The 24,138-nt window shown below is 36.1% G+C and overlaps 2 protein-coding genes across 2 annotated transcripts in view; both read right to left on the bottom strand.

Moving 5' to 3' along the window:
* Positions 1-3,686: 3,686 nt before the first annotated feature.
* Positions 3,687-5,022, bottom strand: LOC123235077 (protein FAM209B-like). The gene is made up of 3 exons (XM_044661129.1): positions 4,771-5,022; positions 4,651-4,662; positions 3,687-4,024 (listed from the first exon to the last, which is right to left on the bottom strand). Exons 1-3 carry the CDS (start codon positions 5,020-5,022, stop codon positions 3,764-3,766), a joined length of 525 nt encoding a protein of 174 aa, XP_044517064.1. The 3' UTR covers positions 3,687-3,763.
* Positions 5,023-8,329: 3,307 nt separating this feature from the next.
* RTF2 (replication termination factor 2) overlaps positions 8,330-24,138 on the bottom strand; it is a 75,918-nt gene continuing 60,109 nt past the window's right edge. The window contains exons 6-9 of the mRNA XM_044663836.1: positions 20,411-20,524; positions 11,023-11,077; positions 10,839-10,934; positions 8,330-8,892 (exon numbers count right to left, since the gene is read on the bottom strand). Coding sequence (XP_044519771.1) covers positions 8,714-8,892; positions 10,839-10,934; positions 11,023-11,077; positions 20,411-20,524 — 444 coding nt within the window. The 3' untranslated portion in view covers positions 8,330-8,713. The remainder of the gene's footprint in view (positions 8,893-10,838; positions 10,935-11,022; positions 11,078-20,410; positions 20,525-24,138) is intronic.

Below are 24,138 nucleotides of genomic sequence, written 5' to 3'. Positions count from 1 at the left end.
ACTTAGCACCCCTGGAAATTTTTTTTAAAATTTTAATAGCAATTAATAGGAAAGATAAATGCAACTGTGGCCATCACTGCTCCCTGGATCGCTGCAGCACCCACCAGGGGGCAGTGGTGCCCGCTTTGGGAATCACTGGCCTAGTAGTCCTTACTACTCTTCTGCCTTGAATTCAATACACATGACTGATTCTAAGATGGAAGGCGAGGGTTTTTTAAAAAATAAAATAAAATCAGTGTGTGTGGGCTAAGTCCAAGAGAACATAAAAGACTGACTTTCACTCCAATAATATCTCCAACTCTACCTGTATAATGATACACAGTAAATATGAGTTTTAAATAATCAGTCTCATTCTTTGGTAAATACTTTGAATGGATACTACACATTTCCCATACCAACATCTAGAGATTTATTCCTGGTCTTCCCTCACAGCCAATTTAAGGTACATACAGGAAAGCCATTCTGATCACTTTATAGTCATGATATAGTCTTGGCATCATGTGATTTCTGGATGTTTGCAAAATAAAGACCCCATTTAAAGGAGACAGATTATGCTACTACTGAAGAGACTTAGAAGAATAGGGACTCTAGCAAAGCAATTTCTACACATTCCAATGAAGGCTCCATTCCTCAGAACACTTTGCCTTTTAAGGGGACTACACTGTATGAGACAGCAGTCATTTTTTAAAAACCCTTACTTTCTGTCTTTGTATCAATTTTCAGACAGAAGAGTAGCAAGGATTAGGCAACTGGGGTTGTGAATTGCTCAGGGTCACACAGCTAGGAATTGTCTGAGGCCAAATTGAACCTAGGTCCCAGATCTGGGGATCTAAACACTGCATTATCTAGCTATCCCCAATCATTTGTTTTTTAAAAATCCAATTATATGTATAAACCCATAAGAAATTTTAGATTTATTGTTATAGAATCTAGACTCATACATGTTCAAGAAAGTCCCACCACTCAAAAATGAGCTCTTGCCATGCAATAGATTTGTTCATGACTTTCAGAGAGTCCAATAATTCTTAGATTGTCTCTCCTGGTTCTAATTTCAAGGTCAGTTGTTTTTTTTTCAATGAGATATTTCTTATTGCCTATTTTTTCATTCTTTTCATTTTGTTTCTTGATGTCACATGAAGTCATTAGCTTCTATTTGCCCAATTCTAATTTTCAAAGACAAATTTTCTTTCATGACCTTTTGGTCCTCCTTTTCCATTTGGTCCATTCTACTTTTTTATGGAACTCTTTTCATTGGATTTTTTTACCTCCTTTTCCAGTAGGTGAATTTTTTTTTTAAGAAACTAATTTCTTCATTGATTTTTTTGGGTGCCTCTTTTTCCACTTGACCAGTTTTACTTTTTTAAGCTATTTTCTTTTTGCATTGCTTTTGTTTCTTTATTCCATTTTATTTTACCTCTTATTTAATTCCCTTTTAAGTTCTTCCAGTGCCTGAGACCAATTCCCAATTTTTGCTAAAGTTCTGCATGTGCTTGCTTTGCTTTTACTTATCCTCTACTGAATCAGTGCCTTGCTCTTTGTCTCCATAAACATTTTCCATAGTTAAATTTTTTTTTTTTTTGCTCTTTGCTCATTTTCCTAGCCTTTTTTTTGCCTGTGGATTGGGCATTCTGAATTCTGAAAACTGTTGATTCTGTCTCCTCAGCTGATGGCTTGCAGGTTTTGAGCACAGTGAGCTATTTTGCCCTGGAGCTATGGGCTTCACCAGTCTTGAAAGGGCCAAGCTCTATGGACTTGAGGGCCTCACCAGGGCTGGTGCCAGTAAACTTCACAGAGAGGGTGAGAGGTGCTCTGCTGTTGGCTTAGGCAGGGATGCAGGATCCCAAGGTTGGCCTATGCCCAGGTTCAGAACCTGGTGCAGTAGGTGGGGGGTGGTCAGCCAGTACTCCTATGTGTGAAGTTTTACTTCATTTCACTTATCCTGTGAAAATTCTCTCTGCCTACCTTTCAAGTTGTTTTCTGCAGGAGAGCCCCCTCACTCCATCTTCTTGTTAGATCTCTGACTTCAGTCATTTTGAGGCACTATTTTATGGTTGGTTTGGGTTCTTGGAGCAGTTTTAGCTTTTGCTGCTACTAAGCTGCCATCTTGGCTCTGCCCCGAATGCAACATATTTGTAAATTGGTTATTTGGAAGTTGGAATATATTTTCCATCAAAACACTTTTATTGATTCCCTTCTACTAATTCAACCTCATTCAGTCATTTCAGTTGTGTCTGACTCTTCATGACCTCATTTGTGATTTTCTTGACAAAGATAGTAGAGTGGTTTGCCATTTCCTCCCCCAGCTCATTTTATAGATGAGGAAACTGAGGCAAACAGGGTTAAGTGACTTGCCCAGGATCACATAGCTGGTGTTTGAGGCCAGATTTGAACTCAGGTTTTCCTGATTCCAGACCCAATACTTTATCTACTGAACCAATTCTAGCTGCCCATTAGTAGTCACGAACACAAATGCTGACTGGCCAATCAGAAGGCTTCTCTAGACAAAGATTTTTGTAGCCAGAATGGTATGGGGCTACTCTAGGCCTATATTGTAAATCCAGATTTTCAGGTTGCTTCTATCAAATTTGTATTACTCCATTTATATACTTCATAATAGCAAACAACCAAGGAATATTTGTGTGACTGAATCAGCATCAAATTTCTACTTTATTAATGAAAAAAAAAAAAAAGGCAAAATAGCTCCACTTTACCTAAATCAGAGGACTATGGTTTGTACACTTCACCAAAATTTCCCCAAATTTCCAGTGACTGCTTGTTCCTCTTAACAGTTCATAATCATCCTGTTGGCAAAGATTCCTTTTTGTGGTGTATATGCTGCTCTTCAATATTTTAGAGGTTAATCATTTATATTCTACTGATGGAAAATGTGGTTGCATTTCATTTCAGTGTAGGAATAGTTTTCATCATCCAAATGTTCTGAAATCACATGAACTTTATTAAGGATTGTACTAAACATTTATAAACAAATACACATTTGCTAATTACTGGCTGAAATGGAAATCCATTTCTTCAGCTTCCGTAATGTGAAACACACAGGGGAAAAATGATGGATCTAAATGCAAAAGTTTTCATGCTTATAAAATCTACTCTTGAGGAACTCTATGCCACCACCATCAATATCAAAGGACAAGGGGCAAGGAATAAAGAATTTTCATCTGATCCAATGTTCAAACTCTTGGGAATGGTGAGAAGAATTATAGCTACATGACACATTCTGCAGGGTTGCATAGTCACATTCCAAAAGCCATATTTGAATTTGGCCCAACTTTAATACCATTGTCTTAAAGATACCAGGAGCTCTCTATTCAGGCAGCTAAATCAAAGGCTATATTTCTGAAATGTACATTATCAGGACAGAAATAATACTCTTCACTGAACATATATTTTTGTAATTAGGGAAGGAAAAAAAGTTTTTATGAAAAAATTAGGCCCTTTCCACAAATGTATTTTTCCAATAATTCTCCAGACCCAGTTAAAACAGAGAAAAGATCATTAGTACTATGGCCAAGGAGAAAGTTTCCCTTGCAATTTTGGAGAATGTGTTGACTAGTAACATAATTCCCCAGTTAAAAATAAAACTTGAAGTCACCAGTTTCACATGACACAGAAGTTAAAATTTTTGAAATATTAAAAAAAGGTACAAATGAGGAAATCATTTTCTTGGGAATAGTTTATTAGTTTGCATAGTGTCTGTCAATCATTCGACTTTTTTTCCTTCTCCTACTTTGACATCCAAACCAATCTAGTCAGAGTCATCTTCTCCCCATATCTCATATATTGTAATATTGTTGTGTGGATCTGAAGGGACTTCTGAGTCTGGGAGTTTGAGGGAACTACCAGTTGCCATGGCGACTTTGAGACTTCGCACTTTAGACACAAATGTCACCAGATCCATCTCCAGTTGGGTTAAGGTATTCAGTGCATAGTCTTTGTTAGGGGCAGCATTCTGATTTTTCTTTTGTAGGGAGCGGTATGGAGAGCCTCCGCTGTTTAGGTCTTTATCCTGTCAAAAAAAATATTAGTAATGAATCATTACTTGGGGGACAGTGTGAAAGTCAGTCTAAAGTAGTGATTCCTGTCAAAGTATAACAAATATATTAGCTGACCTTCCCCACCCTCACCCCAAGTGACAGGATAAACCTACATATTATAGAATCATATTGAATTATATTATTATATTTGTATGTTATAGGAAATAATTACAGAATTATCAGGTTAGTCGCTATAAAAGACAGAGCTGTATTCAAAAGGATAGTGAGCCAATTTTCACCCATAAAAGCTATTTTCTTTTATCTGAAGGACATCCCAATCTGTGAAGTTTGTGTATTTGAATCTCTTGTGTAAATATTTTTTCCAAGTTAGTGAGCTCCAGGATAAGGCCTGTGGATAGTTCCTGATAGTTAATCACTGAAGAAATAAAAGTTCCTTGGGTTGTCAAGTTTAGAGAACAAGTTTAAAGGGATCATTTTGATAGGCTGAGAACAAGTTTAAAGGGCTCATTTGATAGGCTGATTCCCACTATGAGTTCTAAACCTCTCTCCATTTTGGTCAGGTTCTTTTCCTGATATATAGTAATTTTTGAATCCAATGATTTCCCTGTCACAGGTATCTTCTGTCCCCGACATTTACCTCTTCTGACACCTGTATTGAAAATAAAACCTGATCAAACTCAGACACAGACACCATGTGATCCAAGATATAAAGGCCACACAATCAATACTTCACTTCCATTCAAAACTGGATCCTCACCTTATTTTTGACACCTTCCCCTCGGAATCTTACTATAGCATAGAGTAGTCCAACAAAAAGCAGCCAGATCCATTTATTCCCAAGCCAGCCTTTGGCCTGGTCGGACAGATTCTGCCTCATCCGAAAGTGGCCTCCTCCGCAAGGCAAATCACCCACAGGTTCTTTGGCTTTCTCTTTCAGCGAAGAGAATATAAAGGCATACCCTAAAGTAGTGCCCAGCAGGAAGAACAAAGAGCATTTCAGCATATGCATGATGAGCAGAGTGGGAAGAGTATTCGCTCATGGTGAGTGTGTTTCCCCAGGCATCTGGGAAACTGAAAGCCAAGCTGTCTTTGTCTGTTGTGACATCACCAACTGCCCCAGTCACCAGAACACATCACAGCTGCTCTGGCGATGGGGGGTGGGGAGAGGATAATGACCCAGACCACTGGGAGACCACAGGAGAAGGCCTAACGCCTGTGTAATGTCAGTCTTTATTCCAAATGTCTCTTCCCTTACAAACAATACCTAGAGTTCTAGGAATATAAGTATCATAGATTGTCAACGTTTAAAAAAATATACATAAAAAGACCTAGATTGTCAATGTTTAAAAAATATACATAAAGACCCCAAACTTAGTTACATATGGAGTTACATACCAATATCTATCCTAAAATAGGGAATTTTTTATACTTACTCACACAAGGCTTTAATATCTTTTTCTTTTTTCTTTTAACTTTATTTTATTTTATTTATTTACCAATTGCATTAACACATTTTCACGTAAGTTTTTATCTTTTTTTCTTTTCCTGAGTATCTGCTATGTGCTGCCTTGTATTAGGCTGCGTTGTAGAAGGAATACAGATAGTCTAGGAGAACACAATCCGTTTCCATGGAGCCTACAGTCTAGTTTGGATAACTGCGTGGGCATTTTATATCATGACTTCCTTTGACCCTATTTTGGTTAGATAACCCTTTAGAGGCTTTCTGTTGCTTCCTGAGTAACTTGGCAGTGCTACTCCATAGAATGGATTAGAGGAAGAAGAGACATGAAAGCTGGGGAGACTAATCAGGAGACTGTTTGCAGGATTTTGGTTCAATTCAACGAACAATGAGTACCAATGTGCTAAGAACCAGGCATATGGACACCAAAATGAGTTATTTATTCATGACACATGAGAAAAAAAATTAGCAATACAAGATAGGGCGATATTGGGGCAGAATAGCCTGGGGCTGATGATATGGTGGCCTAAGAGTTCAAAGAAGGAAAACAAATGACAGGTAAGCATAGTCAGAAGTGAAAACTATGAGAGGGCATGTAGGTCCAACCTGTGTATAAACAAGAATCCTCAGTGATAATCATGAAGTCAGAGAAGACTTTAAGGAGAAAATGAAGATTTGTGGGAAAAAGTTTCATAGAAGAGCTAATAACTAAGGAAAGAGCTAATAACTAAGGAAAGTCTTAGAGGATATTTTAGGTAATGGATATATGGAAGAGGTGATGATGCATTCCATAAAACATAAAATTCCTAGGAGGGCAGTCATGTAGCACAATGGATAGAATTCAGGCCTGGGGTCAGGAAGCCTTGGGTTCAAATCTGCCCTCAGATACCTCCTAGGCTAAGTGACCCTGGGCAAGTCACTTAACCCCAATTGCCTGGCCCTTCCTCCCCCCCCCCCCCATCTACCTTAGAATTGCTACTAAGACAGAAGGTAAAAGTTTTTTAAGAAAGCCAATAATCAGGAAATTATGCTTATTACACAACTGTTTTTCCTTTCACTTTTATGTTAAAAAGTACCATCAGCTGGTAGATCTTTCATTTAAAGAATGGCAACCAAAAGGATTAAGATAAAGACTAATTTTAGCTCATTGATGAATATTGAATATTGAATTACAAAGCTGAGTCTAGAGAAGATAAACAATAGTTAAGGATATCTTCATTTAATAAAATTTTAGGTTCTGGTGAAAGAATACATTGATTTCAAGGCTATGAAGGCTCATATTTGGCATATCTTCTCATAGTCACCAGCCCAGATTAGAGCCTCATCACTTCTTGGCATTAGGAAAATGGGAGTGGTTTTCATATGCCTGGTTCTTAGCACATTGGTACTTAATGTTTGCTGAATTGAACTGAAACCCTGCAAACAGCCTCCTGATTAGTCTCCCCTGCTTTCATGTCTCTTCTTCCTCCAATCCATTCTATGGAGTGGCACTGCCAAATTACTCAGGAGGCAATAGAGAGCCACTTGAAGGGTTCTCTAACCAGATTGGAGTCAAAGGAAGATGAATTCCAACCTGATAATTTGTCCTCCATAACATGGCACCAACCTGATTTTCTTGCTTTCTCTCTCTCTATTCCCCTACACTGCAGTTATAATGCAATACTATTCCCATAAACACTTCAGACTTTCTTACCTCCAATCTACTGAGCATGCCATTCTACTAAATTGCTCTTCCCTCACAACTCCACTTGCTGAAATCTTACACATCCTTCAAGACCCAACACAATACCTACCTCTTCCATGAACACCTTCCTCTATTCCACAAATCAGATGTGATCCCTTACCTCTGAGCCCCAGGAGCATACTACCTTCTACTACAGAACTGCATACTTTTGGAGTTGGAAAGGGTGGCAGTAATCATTTAAATTCAATTCTCTCATTTTACAGAGGAAAATGAGGCCTCCAAAGAGACAAAGTGATTATCAGTCAAGGACACTTAGCTATAGTTAATTGTGTACTTAGCTCCTTGAGGGCAGGCAAGCCTAGGTTCAATCACTGATCATTTTTCAGTTCTCCTTTTGCCTCCAGCATCTGGCACATATATAATGCTCTGCATGGAATTGGCACACAGTGCTTGCTAAAATGAATAGCTTATGAAAGAAGACTCCATTTAACAATTAAATAGCTAATAACTGCAAGATGACCATGCCAGGTTTGGATAAAACATGGGGCTGCCCTTTAAGGAACTTGCATTCTATTGGAAATGAAATTTATATCAATCAAAATAACCAACTTCTATTAAAATAATTATAAAATGAAAAAAGAGGACACATGTAGTCACTTTGCATTTTTAAATGGAAACATTCAATGAGACTTAAGATTAACAAGAAAATTTACAGTGTCAGAACAATGATTTTATAAGAAAAAATTCTTATATGAAGAGAACACCAAAGCTGGCAACAAAGAACTAAGACCTGGAGAGGCAGAAAGATCCTAGGGGGCTCTTCATTTGATTACACTGATCAAGATTCATTTGGGTCATGTTAATGTCCTTTGACATTGCCCAACCCATTAGCTCATCAAAAAACTGTTGTCTTTTTCCTTATCTGACCCTTCACCTTGCCTACATTTTATATATACAACACCAGTGTCAAACTATATTCCTTGTATTTTTAAGGTCACAGATGGAAGACATTTTCCTCTTAATTATTTTAGACAAGTCCAAACTATCTGGCTCCTTCTATGGCTGAAATTAAGGGTATGACCTCTTCTGAAATGCCCCTAAGAGACCAGAGTAGGTATACTTTGCTATTAGACACAAAAGACAAGTAAGCGGTAGTTTCATTATTAGTATATACTTTATTTTAACTTAAACTGGATCTGAAATATAAGATGAAAAAGGCTGTTGTTAGATTTTTCATTATTTTATGACCAAAACAATGAAAAATTTTAAAGTAAAGATGAAATACAAATTTACTTTAAGCATTTGATGTCTTTTAATATTTAGTTTAATATTCTCCAATGATAGGCTCTATAAATACTGAATTTCTCAATTACCTGAGCATATGCTATCTTTCCTACACACTCAATAATTACAACTATTATACTTCACATAGGCAAGGGCAAGTTTATAAACATTTTCCAATATAATAAACCAGATAATATCAGATTACAATGACTACCCTAGGCAAAAACTATTCTTTCTTGGGGAAGAGAAGCTAATATTACACAGAATAGTACTTTAGAAGCAATATGATGTGTGAGTAACCCAATTGGAAGACTCCTCCTTAGAGCGTTTGGCTGAGCTGTGTGTTGTAAAAATTGATTTGTAGGCCTCTGATTCTTCACTGTCTGCTATAGATCTCTTGGTGGTTCCAGAGGAAGACTTACTGATTTTTCCTGAGGAACTTCCATTTGTTCCTAGAAAAACAGAAAAAGCCAAAGGCACCAGTTTTAATTCTAACATTATCAAGTTAACATTATTTTTCCTTTTGAGAGAAAACATTCCATATTGCATTTAATCATAAATGTCAATCTGTTCCTTAAGCACATTTTCCTCCTATCTTCTTAATAATTACAAATTATACAAGTTACATAGTCACAATTCCCAATTCTCCAATATTGACATAGCTAGAAAATTTAGTTCTGGGTTTGGTCAACGAAAAAGGGTAATTCATTAAGGTAATTTTATTTTATATAATACATCAGAAAAATGTAAACATTTTCCACATAAAAGATGAATTGCAAAAGAGCAATGGATTTGGAGAGAGTGGAGAAGACTGAGTTTCAATACCTGATTACTGCTGCCTTTTTTTTTTTTTTTTAAACCCCTACCTTCTGTCTTAGTATCAATTCTAAGATAGGAGAGTGGCAAGGGCTAGGCCAGGGGTCGGCAACGTATGGCTCTCGAGCCATATCTGGTTCTTTTGAGGGCCAGATATGGCTCTTTCTGCAGGAGCCATAAAGTCCATTTTTTTTCAGGTGCTGTTACAGGAGCGTGTACTGTGAGCACTGTACAGCTCTCAGGAAATTACATTTTAAAAAATGTGGCGTTTATGGCTCTCATGACCCCTGGGCTAGGCAATTGAGGTTAAGTGACTTGCTCAGGGTCACATAGCTAGGAACAATCTAAGGCCAAATTTGAACCTAGTCCTCCTGACTCCAGGCCTGATGTTCTATCCACTAAGCCATTGAACTGTCCAGGTTGCCTATGACTAGCTGTCTGGTTGTGACTGTCACACTTCTTCATCTCTTATTTCAAATAATTCAATTAACATTGTTACTTATTTTACAAATGAGGAAGTTGCCTCATTTGTAAAATAAGTAACAATGTTATAAATGAGTATCAATATTGAAAAGATTTGTCCAAATCAGTGTCAGTAGCAGTATCACTGTTTTTTCCAGTTAACCTTTTATCCTAAATGAAATAATAACAAATTGATACTAATTTCAATTTCGGATTTTCTTATTTGTCTACTCCTTTGAGAACAGTAAGATAATGGTGAAAAAGAGATGCATATCTAGTTCTTTCCATCCTTTGGCAATCTGATGAAGCCTATAGACTCTTTTCAGAATGTTTTTAGATGCATAAAATAAAATACATAGCATTACAAAGTAAACTAATTATACTGAAATAATTATCAGAATTTTTAAAAATCAAAAACCCCTGCCTATCTGTACACCAAAGGGATCATGGATCATAAAAAAGGGGAAAGGGCGTATTTGTACAAAAATATTCATAGCAGTTCCTTTTATGGTAGCAAAGAACTGAAAATTGAGGGGATATCTATCAAATGGGAAATTGCCGTACAAATTGTGGTGATGGAATACTATTGTGCTATAAGAAATGATAAGCAGAATGATTTCAGAAAAAGCTAGAAAGAACTACACAAACTGATGCAGAATGAAATAAGCAGAACCTAGAAAATATTGTACACTGTAACAGCAATATTGAATGATGATCAACTGAAACAGACTTTGTTACACTCTAAGCAATACAGTGATCCAGGACAATTCTGAAGGACTTATGACAAAGAATGCAATCCACCTCTAGAGAAAGAACTGTCTGATGCAGATCAAAGTATACTATCTTACTATCTTTCACATTAGTTTATGATTTTATTTTGAGGTTTTGGTTTTCTTCTTATTCTCTTATTCTTAGAATATTCTCTGACCAATATGGAAGTATGTTTTGCATGATAATACACATATAATCCAAATCAAATTGCTTATACCATTTCTGAAGGGAGACAATTTGGATCTTAAAATTTCAGAAAACATATGCTGGAAATTGTTATTATATGTATTAGGAAAACATTAAGAACCTCTGCCCTAAACAAACAATTATTTTCTCTGAATAAACAAACCTGCACTTTTCTGGGTAGAGCTGAGTTTCTTCTCTCTAGAATTAAGGCTTGTTTCTTCATATTTCCCACCCTTAACCTTTGATGGCCCTGGAGACTCTATAAAAGAATTAGAAATATGAAATTAGGAAGGGAGGGAGTGAAGGAAATAACTTTTCAGCACAATGAAGCTATATTAAAATGTTACCTTCAGTGACATCTGGCTTAGAAGCTGATTCTACTGCCTTGGATTTCTTTGATTTCTAGCAAAAAAAAAAAAAAAAAGGAAAAAGGGAGGAAGATGAAATATGAAAATATTCTTAAACAAATAGGAAGAATCACATTGACAAAAGTGACTTTGAAATAGATGTAGGTCTATTGGCCATGTTAATGTGCTTTAAAATAAGAGAATTTGTTCCTCCTGGAGTACACCTCTGAGACTCCATTAATTCACAGGAAACACAGGATTGCAGAGTTGAAAAGGTACCATAGAGATCATTTGATTTCTCACTTTATAGGTAAACAGAGATTCAAAAACTGTAGTGTAATTTCCCAAAATTTATAAGTTAGTTTAGTAGCTGAGCAAGTACCAGAACTCCCTTTTTGACTGAAAAACATAAATTTTGATAAAGTATCATTCATTTCATAGCCCAGTATACACCTATTAAACATCAGCTAAATGAATAATTTGATGAATTTCAATCCAATATTTACTAATCCTCTAATTATTTTCATTGCACTGTATAATGAACTGAAGATACAGAGATGAGATAATACCACATCCTGCTTCCAAACAATTTAGAATTTGCTAGGGGATGGATGATTACAGTCAAAATTAAAATAGGGTAAGTGCCACAGCCTGGGCTATTTTTTTCAGGAAGGTGTCCTTCCAGCTAAAAATTTCCTAGAACACTGCTAGATTTATCTTCTAACCCCTTTTGAACTTTTGCTTGTATTACACCTTATCCTGTGAATAAGGCCTCCTACTTCCTACCCCACCTTGCCCCAAGCAAAAATAAGAGGGATCACAGGATAATGGATTTTGAGCCTGGATAGGACTTTAAGAGGCCACTGCAAAGACCATCTTTAAAAAAAAAAAATCTGCCTTCTGTGTTATTTGTCCCTCATTTTCAAAAAGGACCAATGACATCCTGACATGGTATCTTGACTTCCACATGAATTGGATTTAAGTGAGGCAGAGTTGCACAAAGTCATCAGCTTCACTCTCTTTCAGTCATCCAAGTCAGAACAACTGGTTTTGGTCTGGAATGTGGTGGATGATGTTGGTGTCTCTGATATCTGACTAAGTGCTTCACAGCCGCCACTTTATTTAGCTGCCTTCATGGCCATTGGAACAAATTGTTCACATGTGCCCATTCCATAGGTGAAATCTTCACATATTTGGGGTAGATCTCAACAGTCTAATTTTATTTGTGTAAAAAGTATTTTATAATTATGTTGGTTCTATCTGTGGTCATTTTAAATTGAGTATCTCTCTCTTCTTGCAGGACTTTGTTAGTGATATGTAAAAATGCTCTAATTTTGTATCCTGCTACTTTATTAAAATTATTGATGTCAACTAACTTTTTAGTTGAATTTTCTCTTATTCCTATTGCTAGCATTTTTAATACTTTGTTAAAGAATATTAGATTAGTAATAATGGATATACTTGTTTCACTCCTGATCTTAGTAGAAAGGCTTCTATTATCCCTTTTATAAATATCACTTGCTAATGGTTTTAGGTAGATGCTTTGTATCATTTTAAAAAATCCTTAATTTATATACTCGTGCTTTCCAATGTTTTTAAACAGGAATGAGTATTGTATTTTATCAAATGGCTTTTTCTGCATATATTGATGTAATCATGATTTTGATTTTTATTACTTTTGTAATTAGCTTGGTCAATTATGTTGATAGTTTTCATTATAATAAGTCATCCCTGCATTACTGGCATTAATCCTATTTGGTCACAATGTATATATATAGTCTTTGTGATATATTGTTGTAGTTTCCTAGTTAGTATTTTATTTAGGATTTCTGCATCCATAGTCATTAATGAAATTTGTCTATAATTTTCTTTCTCTGTTTTGGCCCTTTCTGATTTAGGAATCAGTACCATATTTGTTTCCTAAACAAAAAAGAAAAACAAAAAAAAAATTTGTTTTACCTTGGTAAAAACTTCTTCATCTCTTTATTTCAAATAATTCATTTCACATTGGGATTAATTGATCTTTAACTGGTTGAATTCACATGCGTCCATTTGGTCCTGATGCTTTTTTTGGGGGGGGAGGGGGCAAGACAACCATTTATGGCCTGTTCAATTTTTTCCTAAAATAGGCTTATTTATATATGCTATCTAGGCAGTTTATATTTTAAACATATTCTTCCATTTCATTTACATTGTTGACTTTGTGGGCATATAATTGAGCAGAATAATTCCTAATGATGGCTTTAATTTTCTCTTCATTGGAGGGGTATAGTCACCCTTTTCATCTTTAATGCTAGGGATTTAATTTTTTTATATTTTTAAAAAATAAACCCAACTCCATTGGAGGGGTATAGTCACCCTTTTCATCTTTAATGCTAGGGATTTAATTTTTTTATATTTTTAAAAAATAAACCCAACTCCTAGATTTATTAATTCAATATTTTATTGATCTTGTTTTTAATTTTTAGGATTTCTAATTTGGTGTATAATTGGGAATTTTTAGTTTGTCCTTTTTTCTAGTTGTTTTTTTTTAACCTTACCTTCGGTCTCAGAATCAAAACTGTGTATTGGTTCCAAGGCAGAGGACTGATAAGATCTAGGCAAGTGAGGGGTGGGGGTGGAGTGTTTAATTGCCTTGCCCAGGGTCACACAGCTAGGAAGTTTCTGAGTTGAACCTAGGACTTTCCCATCTCTAGGCCTGGCTTTCAAATCCACTGAGCCACCTAGTTCTTCCCTTTCTAGTTTTTAAAATTACATTCTTAATTAATTTATCTGTTCTTTCTCTATTTTATTAACAAGCATTTAGAGATAACAAGCAATTACTGTTTATTATTCTATATCCCCAAGTTTTGATATGTTACTTCATTATTACCATTAATACCAAATGTATTGTTTTTTTCTATGTCTTGTTCTTTAACCCATTCATCCCCTTACGTTATTTAGCCTTCAGTTAATTTGTCTTTGTGTTTCCATGAATCCCTTCTTATATACATTTTTTATTGCATTATGGTCTGGAAAGAATGCATTTAATATTTCTTCTTTTCTACATTTAACCATAATGTTTTTGTGCCCTAAAATAGGGCCAATTTTTAAAAAGACACTATGTACTGCTTCAAAGGTATATATTCCTTTCTATTTTCACTCAATTCTCTCCAGATATTTACCATACTTAAGTTAGCCAAGATTTTGTTCATCTCCTTGACTTATTTTTTTGGCTAGATTTATCAAGTTCTGAGAGGGAAAAATTGAAGTTCTCTACCACTATTGTTTTGTTATTTCTATTTGGGGCTCATTTAAGCTTTTCCTTTTAAAATCTAGAGGCTATCTTTGGTGCATATAGATTTCATATTGACAATGCTTCATTATCTATGGTATGTTTTAAGATAATAGTTTCCCTGTTTATTCTTTCAATTATAATCTCTCTTAGCTTTAACTTTGTAGAGATCATGACTGCAACTCTTGCCTTTTTTTTTGTTTTGTTTCAGTTGAGGCATAGTATATTCTGTTCTGGGCATGATTTTTACTCTATGTGTGTCTCTCATTTTTAAACATGTTTCTTGTAAACAGCTTATTGTCGGGTTCCAGTTTTTGATCCATTTTTCTGTTTCCATTTTATGAGTGAATTGATCCCATTCATGTTCAAAGTTATAATTAGTAGTTGCATATTTCCCTCCATTTGTTTTTCTTTTCCTCTCCTATCAATTCTAAGACAGGAGCAAGGGCTAGGCAATTGGAGTTAAGTGACTTGTCCAGGGTCAGGTAACTAGGAAATATCTGAGGGCACATTTGAACCCAGGTCCTCCTGACTCCAAGCTTGGCATTATATCCACTGTGCCACCCAGCAGCCCCCAAGATACTTTTGGAATTAAAGTATCTTTATATACATTTAGACTAAACATGGGGGCCTCTAGAGCAAAGAACTACTTTAATCAATGAACTTGATTGGTTAATTTTTACCATCAAATTTCCCAGTAATAAAAATCTTGGACAATCTCCCCTTCAAAACAAAAACAAACCCAGTATGTAGCAATATAAAACTTGTAAATGTTTAAAAACTAGATTTGTCAGTCAAGATCTAGGTTCTAGGTCTGGCTTTAAGACTAGTTGGCTATGGAATCTTGGACAGAGCATCTGATTTCTCTGGGTTTTAGTTTCCTTCTCTTACAAAATTAAGGGAGTTGTGTTATAATATCTTGAGTACCCCTCATAGTCCTAACATTTTACAGTTCTAGGAATCACTGGAATATAATTTTCTCTTTAAAAATTAAGTACTATTTCATTGGCACCCAGGAGATGGTGCTAAAGAGACATTTCTAGGACATTTTTAGGAGGTACCAATCCATCAAATGCATCACCAGCAAGGGAGGAAAAAAAACCCACCATACAAAAAGGAGAATTTTTGTTGTTAAATGAAATTTCCCCATCTATCTTTTTGAGATCCAAAGGTCCTGCTCACATAAGGCACACTGCGTTGCAAATTCTCATATAGGAAGTATATAGCGCAATGGGAAGAGGGCTGGACTTGAATCCCAAATTGCTATTATCTGCCTAACCTTAATTCCTCAAAGGGGCTCATCTGTAAAAAAATGAGATTGATACTAGATGATCTGAAAGGCTCTTTCTAACTCTGAATCTATGATCCTAATTGGGGTGAAAGAAGGACACATTCATTTTTTTTTTAAACCCTTACTTTCTGTTTTAGAATTGATAACTCAGCACTGGTTCTAAGGCAGAAGGGGTGGTAAGGGGTAGGCAATGGGGCTTGAGTGACTTGCCCAAGGTAACACAGTTAGGAAGTGTATGAAGTCAAACTTGAACCCACGTCCTCTCAATTCCAGACCTGGCTCTTTATCCACCTGAGCCACCTAGCTTCCTCAGATAATCATTTCTTAAAAAATGAGTGAATTTAGTTTTAAAAAGGTCACAAATAAACTTTAAAGACATCAGATTATATATTAAATATTCACTTCAAGTGGAAACCATTTTCTAAACATGGCAACAAATCATAAAGTAATCTAGCATCATGTAATAATCGTGAGGTAATATTCTGTTCTCTTGGTAACAGAACTGTACATAATTTTCACTGGATTGAAAAACATTTTTCTTTTTGTCTTGCTTTAACTACATTTCCTAATGGATGCTTCTCTGTCCCTGAGAGTAAGCCCTTATAACAAAGAAAATGAAAGAAGGGAATGAAATGTTCATCAAAACTAACATTTACATAAGCTTTTGAGGAACTTGGCAAGCCATTCTCTGGTGGTTTTCTTTAAAATAATAAGCATTTTACTAAAAGTGATTTATTAGCAAAATGAAACATGATTAAACAAAGTTCTAACTTTTAAAAGCTAAAAGCTTCTTCAAAATTCTCCACTGCTCATGCTTAAAATAAAACCTTTCTGATAAATTGCTCCCCATTTTGGAATAATGATTGCTGTTAAATTTTTACTGCATGGCTTATAGGGCTTTAAAATACTAGTTAAGGAAAGAAAATGAATGTAAGGAGATTGACTAACTTGCTCTAGGATCCCTAAGCTTTGACTAAGGTCCCTTCCAAGCTCTGACAATTGATGGTCTATGGTTTTGTTCAACTTAAAAGTCCAATGTGTTCAACCCAATAAGATTCAATTATACACTGAAACATTTTACCAGCTTTAAAACAAATCTCAAACCAAGGGTATTACTTGTCAAATCAGGCCACAGTCACTACATTAATAGGATGCTGGGGAGAACAAGTTCTCTTCAAGAGCCCCACTTCTGAACTGATGCCATTCTTTAAACCACAGCTGTTGGCAGTGCTATATACCAGTGGTTCTTTAAACTCTTTGGTCTCAGGGCAACTGCAGGAATTCTTGCCCTGCAAGGGCATTTATTTATGGGTGTTAAACCTATCAATATTTACCACATTAGAAAAGAAAACATCTTAGAATTGTGAAAATAGCTTTGATTTTACAGACCACCAAAAAGTTCATGAGATTGCCCAAGGAGTCCCAGGTTGGGGTTCATACCTGGAAAACTGCTGCTTTACCCAACATCTTTATTAAATCATGTGTGTAAACCTGAGTCAATGAATGCCCTAGGAGCTCTGGTGATGTTAAATGTGTGAGTGTTATCCCTCAGGGCTCTCTGTCATGGGTCCTCTTCTCTTCTTTCTCTTATAATCTCTCCTCGTAGAATTATAAACTCTTTGAGGGTAGGTACTGTTGAAATTTTATTTGTAATGCAAGAACCTGGCAGAGAGCCTATTATAATAGGCACTAATAAATGTGAGTTGAATTGATTTGGTAACCCCTAAGATCCTTTCTAGGCTGAAATCTATAAGAGAGATGATATCTCAATAGCTCCCTAGGTAAAATTATCATCTTTACCTAGATAATTTCTAAATCTATACATCCAGGCTTAACATCTCCCCTAACTAAAGTCTCATTATTACTGCCTCCTGATCTCTCCACTGGAATGACTTGTAGGCATCTCAAACACAACAAAAACAGAACTTGTTTCTCCACCAACTGATTTCTTCTCCCAATTCTCCTCTTTCTGTTGAAGTTACCATCATTGTTTCAGATACCTAGGCTCTCAACTTTGGAATCATCCTTGATTCCTTCCCTCAACTACTTTCTACTTCTAGATCTAATCAGTCACCAAGTCTGTCATTGTCATCATCAACATCACTATTATTTATATAACACCTACCATGTATGCACTGTGCTCAGCACTTCACAAATACTATATCATTTGAACATCACAACAACCCTAGAAGGTAGATGCTGTTAATATTCCCATTTTTTACAGATAAGAAAACTGAGGCAGAACAGAGGTCAAATGGCTAGCCCCAAGGTCAAAGTGTATGAGGCTATATTTGAATTTAAGTCTTCATGACTCCAGGGCTGGCATTTTATCTACGTTGCCACTAGCTGCCAACATTTCTATTTTAACATCTCTTGTACTTGTCCCTTTCTCTCTACTCTCAGAGCTTTATACCTATAGTTTAGGTTCATTACTCTCACCTTTACTGTTTGAGTAAGCCTCCTAATTAGTCTTCTTGTTTCTCAACCACTCCCTTTTGAACTCATCTTCCAAACGGCTGCCAAAATGATATTCCTAAGGTTTGATCATGTTATTCCATTATCTACTTGTTTCCTCTCCAGATTTTGATGACTCCATAGGATAGATGACCAAATCCTCAGTCTGGTCTTCAACAATCTGGTGCCCCCTCTCCCTCTGTATTCTTTTATAGTCCAACTGTCCTGCTAACTGCCCTTCCTATTCAACATTCCATTCTGGCCTCTGGGAATTTGCACAGTTCCTCTCTTTCATGTCATTAATTTTATTTGCCCCTCACTTCCACCCTGGAGAGCCCTTAACCTCCTTAGAAAGATGCAACCTCCAAAAATGAGTTTTTTCCTAATCATCTCATTTATAGCACTCTCTTTTTCCTGAAGTTATTTAGTGTTTTACTTTGTATATATCTTATTTTTACTTATGCACATATTTTGTCCCTCAACCCAGAAAGAAGGTAAATTTCTGGAAGGTATGGGACTGTTCTGTCTCATCTTGATATCCCCATATCTGAGTCACAGAGTTACAGAATTTCCAAGTTAGAAGAGACCTCAGAATGTATCTTACTCCATACCCAAAATGACTCCTTCCATAATAACATACCTAATAAATAGTCACTCATTTTTTGCTTAAAATTTTCCACTGGTGGGCAGGTGGATTAGATCTATAACCTCCAGTTCCTGAGGCAGCTCATTTTACTTTTGGAACTCTCTAATTATTAGGAAGTTTGTTTCTAGGAATTTTCTACCCACTGCTCTTATTTCTACTTTCTTAAGCTCTAACAGAAGTCTAATTCTTCTATCTGAACACCCTTCAAACATTTGAAGACAGCTGTCATAACTCTTAAGTCTTTTCTCCAGGGCAAGTATAACTAGTTCCTTCAACTAATTTTCCTGTAACATGGACTTTTACCACCCTGATTGCCCTCCCCTGTATTCTCTGAAGCTAATCAATGTCCTTCAAAAACATAGAACTCTGTATTGAACAAAATATTCTAGATATGATCAGGGGAGGTAAAGGACTGAGAAAGTCTCACCTCCTACTTTCCAGATGCTAGGTCTCTTTAATGATTTTTTTAGCTGCACATCATAGTAATGACTCATAATGAGTTGGTAGTCCACTAAAACCATCTCCTTTTTCAGACAAACTAATGACTAATTAAGCACTGTCTTCCAAGTGCAGTGTTTCAATGTAGTAAACGCTTAAACATTTCTAAATTGAATTATTTGTGCCTTTGTTCATCAAATCTATTTCTGAACATTCTAGAATCTTGTATTTCATTACACTCTCGAATTTTTAAATTTTACTCCTTGATTTGGTGACAATATAATATGGAATATCAAAACATTTATACAAATACTTAACTTGAATGAATATCATATTTAGTAGCAATACTATTTTAATATTATTTTTATTTTTTTAGGAAGTGAAACACTTCAGAAGTGCAATAAGTGTCTCAGATATCCTTAAATCTCAAGAAGTTTTGTGTGAAAGGAAGTTTCTAGTGGCACTTCTCAAATATGTGCTGACCCAGCAAAGCTCATATAGGTTGGATTATTTCACCTCTGATGCTCCTTTTAACTTTTCTATGATTTGCTTTTTCATATTCTGGTTAACTCTTTTGGGGACATATGAACTTCTTAAAAACTTTTTTTGGAGAAAATATTCCAAAATGCATTATCTACCTTAATGTCTTTTTAATACAGGCCACTTTTTTCCCTTAAAAATTCGTATTTTTATCAGGCTTGTGTTGGGTACAGTGACAAACACTTATACTCCCTGAACTATTTCTCTACATAGGACATCATCTCCCACCTCTACGAATATCAAATGATCTGTGATCAGTCTGAGGATTCCAGGATCGAGAATTCTTTCCACTGTGTAGATGTCAATCTTCAGATTTATTAGATTAAAAAACTCTCAACAAATTTCTTGTGGTATATAAAGGTTAACTAACTTACTCAAGGTCACAAAGCTAGCAAGAAAGGCTAGATTTGAATCCTTATCTTCCTGAAAGCAACCCTGGTACTCTATCAGTTAAGCCACACTGCTTTTATATAGCTATAACTGAAGTGAAACTAAAGAACATTAAAACAATAAGTAACTCTAAACCCTTGAATAGTTAACTGACCATTGCTCCAAGTATCAAGACTTTGTACCAAGGCCTTCTTGTGGGCTATTAAGAAGCTGAAGAATAACACAAATTGTATTTATCCTCATTAAAAACACATTTATTATTATTCAGCTGAATACCAATCTTGCCAAGAAACCATCTAAAACCATTAAAGATAAACACATTGGTATATATGCTGGAAAAGAAAGTATATTTTACCTTTTCCAGTTTCATTTTTAGTCGTCTATCTTCCAATCTCTTCTTTAACACATCCACATCCTCTTTATTGCCATTAAGCACAATGACATCATCTTCTTGAAAAGGGACACCACACTGGAGTAAAGGGAAAAAGAAAACAGAAGTCGTCATCTCAATGCTGTTACACCAGAGACTCTCACAGTCACTTCTTTATTCATCCTTTGCTTCTTGACACTCAGTGCCAACTTTATGAAACATGTTTTGCTTTCTAAGTTCCCTTCTCCTTTTCCTAGGTTTTCTATTATATGTCACACTCCGGAGTTCAGGGGCAATATATTTCCTTACTCACTCAACAAATACCAGCACTCATTTAGCATTTACAGGTGCAAAAGTGAGCAAGGGATATACAATCTGAATAGTCACTGGCAGGGTAGGAAATGAATACAGTTTTGCTCAGTCACCTGTTATTCATCTTTACATCACCATGCACAATATCCCTTATTACATATATGCCATTAAAATATATAATATAACAACATTTATATAGACCTTACTACATGTGTCAGGCAATGTGCTAAACTGTTTACAATTATTGCCTCATTTGATCCTCACAATGTTGGGAAGTAGGTGCTATTATACCCATTTTAAAAACAGAGACTAAGTCACTTATGCTCAGAGTCCCACAGCTAGTAAGTGTCTGGTGTGGAATTTGAACCCAGGTCTTCCTGACACTAGGCCAGCACTCTAAACACACTGTGCTGCCTCTGTCTCTAATATGTATACAAGAAAGGATAGGCAGAATCACATAAGACTAAAATTCCATAAGGAAAATCCAGGAAGAATGGGCAACTCTCTCAAGAATAAAATTCTGAGGATTAAAAAAAATCAATTCCAAAGAGGAGGAAAATTAAGAAGGTACCTAAAGATAAAGATATGGATACACAGGAAACTCACCAACAACCTAAGATTTTAAAAGACATATGTAAGCCATGAAAGCAAAGCAAAGTAATGAATACTAATAACAGAATTTACATATCTCTTTGAAGTTGCTAAACTGTTTTTTAGGCACTATTTCATTTGAGCTTCAGTAAATAGATGTTATTATTTTTTATAGATGAGCAAATTGAGGATAAAAGAGGTTTAAATGACTTGTCTAGGAGGCCAGTTTAGAACTCAGCACTTTCTGACTCCATATGTGTTAAAAGCACTAAAGCTCAGGACAAGCTGAGATTGAATTTTGAAAAGTTATAATGGGGAAAAGAAGTCAGAGGGGAGGCTCACCACTCTCAGAGAAGGCAAAGTTGCTCATCTCTAAAGCTGTGCAAAGGAAAGGACAGAATGACATGGCCCGATATAGAGGTCATACCCAAGATAAGAAGATAAGAAGGAAGGCGCTGGTGGCCTTCCAGTCATCAATACCAAAGGAATGGCATCCAGAAAGACCAGTGAGATTGCTGAGTTGAACACATGCATCCCAAAGGGTAGGATGAGATATACAATCAAATATTTTGTTGAAATCTAAATACATTATTTATACAGTATTCCCCTGACTAACCAATCAAATAAATAACATTTATAAAGTGCTTCCAAGTTTGAAAAATATTTTACATACAGTATCTCACTGCTGTTGCTTCACAACAATCTTCTAAGATCATACTTACAGATAATGTGTCCTTATGGCTACTTGGTCTTGATGGAGCTATCAAACCCAACCCGTTCTATAATTTTTTTTGGAATGAAAGTCAAGCTCATTTTCCAATAGCTTGCAGAATCTATCTTTTCCTTTAAAAAAAATTAGGATAATTCTTTTTTTCCACTCCCCTCAAAAAAGAAGCCTTATGGGTTTACCATTTGATGCTACCCTGTGAGGTCACACAGCCTCTCAAAGCTTCATCTATCAAGGAGAAACACAACCTGCACCTGCATACATCACAATTATGAGGACTTATGAGATCACAAGATCACAAGATTAGAATTAGAAGGGAATTTAGAAATCATCTAAACTAACTGCCAATGGATGTATGGCCCCAATTTGAAGAAGAGGAAGTGGAATAAGTACAAAGAGGCCTTCCAAGCCACCAAGGTGTTGGTGATGCCTAACAGGATATTAAAAAGTAACCAGCAACTGGTGGCCATTACTGAAAAGGTGAAAACTGAAATCTAGCTGTTGATCAAGAAATGCAACATGATCAAAATAGGAGTTCAGCTTATTATCCCCAGGAAAGAAAATGAAAATAACTGGGTATCTAACAAGAAGGGGACAGATGCAGAACTTGGGACTGTGGAAAGTAAAACTGCATCTTCAGATTTCTAGATGTTACATTTTAAGAATCAAAATTAGTTTCTGAAATAGTTAAATTTCCCTATGTAGAAGAATATTGATGCATGGTGACAGAAACTTATAAAAAGGAATATATCAGCTTTGACTCATCATATCAGAACTGAGGAACAACCCTTGAGCAGCAACGCAGAGATGCTGACCTGAGGCTAAAGGCCAGGGAACTCTTGAGTTTGGCTCAAGACTGACTTTGCCTTGTTTGGTTACATGACTATAAAGATGGGGAAACTGTCTCAAAATAGTAATCACACTCCTCTTCTGTTTTTAGTTAGAGTCTAATGAAGCACTCAGGTAGTTCTATGATGTCTTTGCTGTTTATTTCAAGCCTCAGGAACTCTCCCTGACCTGTCCTACTGAGTCTCATTTTTAGACTCTTTGCACATGTGTTCATGCAAAAATGCATTTTCTCTTGAATTCTCCCACTCCACTATATCCCTGAACTCTTAATCTGCATGTGTCCTTTTCAGTTAGCTGGTTAGACATCGGCAGAATTTGAAGTGAAAGAGCTTAGTGTTTCTTTGAGGGAATTCAGTGGAGGTAGGGGTGGGGAGGATTATCCTTGCCTTTCTGTGGCATAAAATCTTTATTATTATCTGTGCCTTGCTGGTGATGCTATTGGGAGGTGGAGAAGGCTGGAGAAAAGGGAGAGAAGAGGTTATATTTTCTAAATTGCATCTCCTTAAAATCAGGATTTGGGGAAATATTACTCTTTCTCCTGTCTCTTTCATAGGTTTTTTTTCAATGTCCTTATTGTTAGGTTTTCAGTTTTCCATATGTAGCTCGACCACTACACATAATCCTGACCTTGTTACCAGATCTCCCATGCTCTTCAAGAGTTCATCTTGGCTCCAAGGGTCCATATGGAGGAAGATTCAGCTGAAAGGCACAGGCTTTTCCAGTTGAGCCAAAAGGTCTTAGGGATGGCATCCTATGATTCGCAGCTTTGTTGGGAATTGTTACTAAGACCACTGCCCCAACTAGGCTATATTATATTGATACTGACATTAAGATAAACTGAAGCACAAAGTTCTGAGCACATTGAATTTGTAAGGCTGGCACCTACCAAAAAGGGGGTCTTTAGCTCACTGGCAAGCCAAAAAACCCTGAACACAAGCAGACCATTTTTATAGATAGACAGAAGGAAAAACATCCAAAAACTAGAAGGCAGCATCACAGATGGGGAAAACAGCATGATTGATTACAAATTCTGCAGCATTAGAGGCATGGGGGACAATAGGATAGGCTAGAAATTTGGAATACAGGTCTAGCAACAATTCCTTCTTCCTTTTGTCATTATGGAAAGCTCATTGGTGGTGCCCACCTGCACGACTAGTTAGTGTCACAGCAATAATAGATTAAACTTTCTTTAAGGACAGCCAGTGTTGCAGAGATAACATCAGACTCTTTAACA

Source organism: Gracilinanus agilis, chromosome 2 (genome assembly GCF_016433145.1).
Source record: "Gracilinanus agilis isolate LMUSP501 chromosome 2, AgileGrace, whole genome shotgun sequence".
Taxonomy (NCBI): domain Eukaryota; kingdom Metazoa; phylum Chordata; class Mammalia; order Didelphimorphia; family Didelphidae; genus Gracilinanus; species Gracilinanus agilis.
This window is presented reverse-complemented; position numbering and strand designations above follow the sequence as displayed.

What these genes read in the sequence shown, in the direction of transcription:
- LOC123235077 (XM_044661129.1), bottom strand. Translation starts at nt 5,022, where the DNA reads ATGCATATGCTGAAATGCTCTTTGTTCTTCCTGCTGGGCACTACTTTA.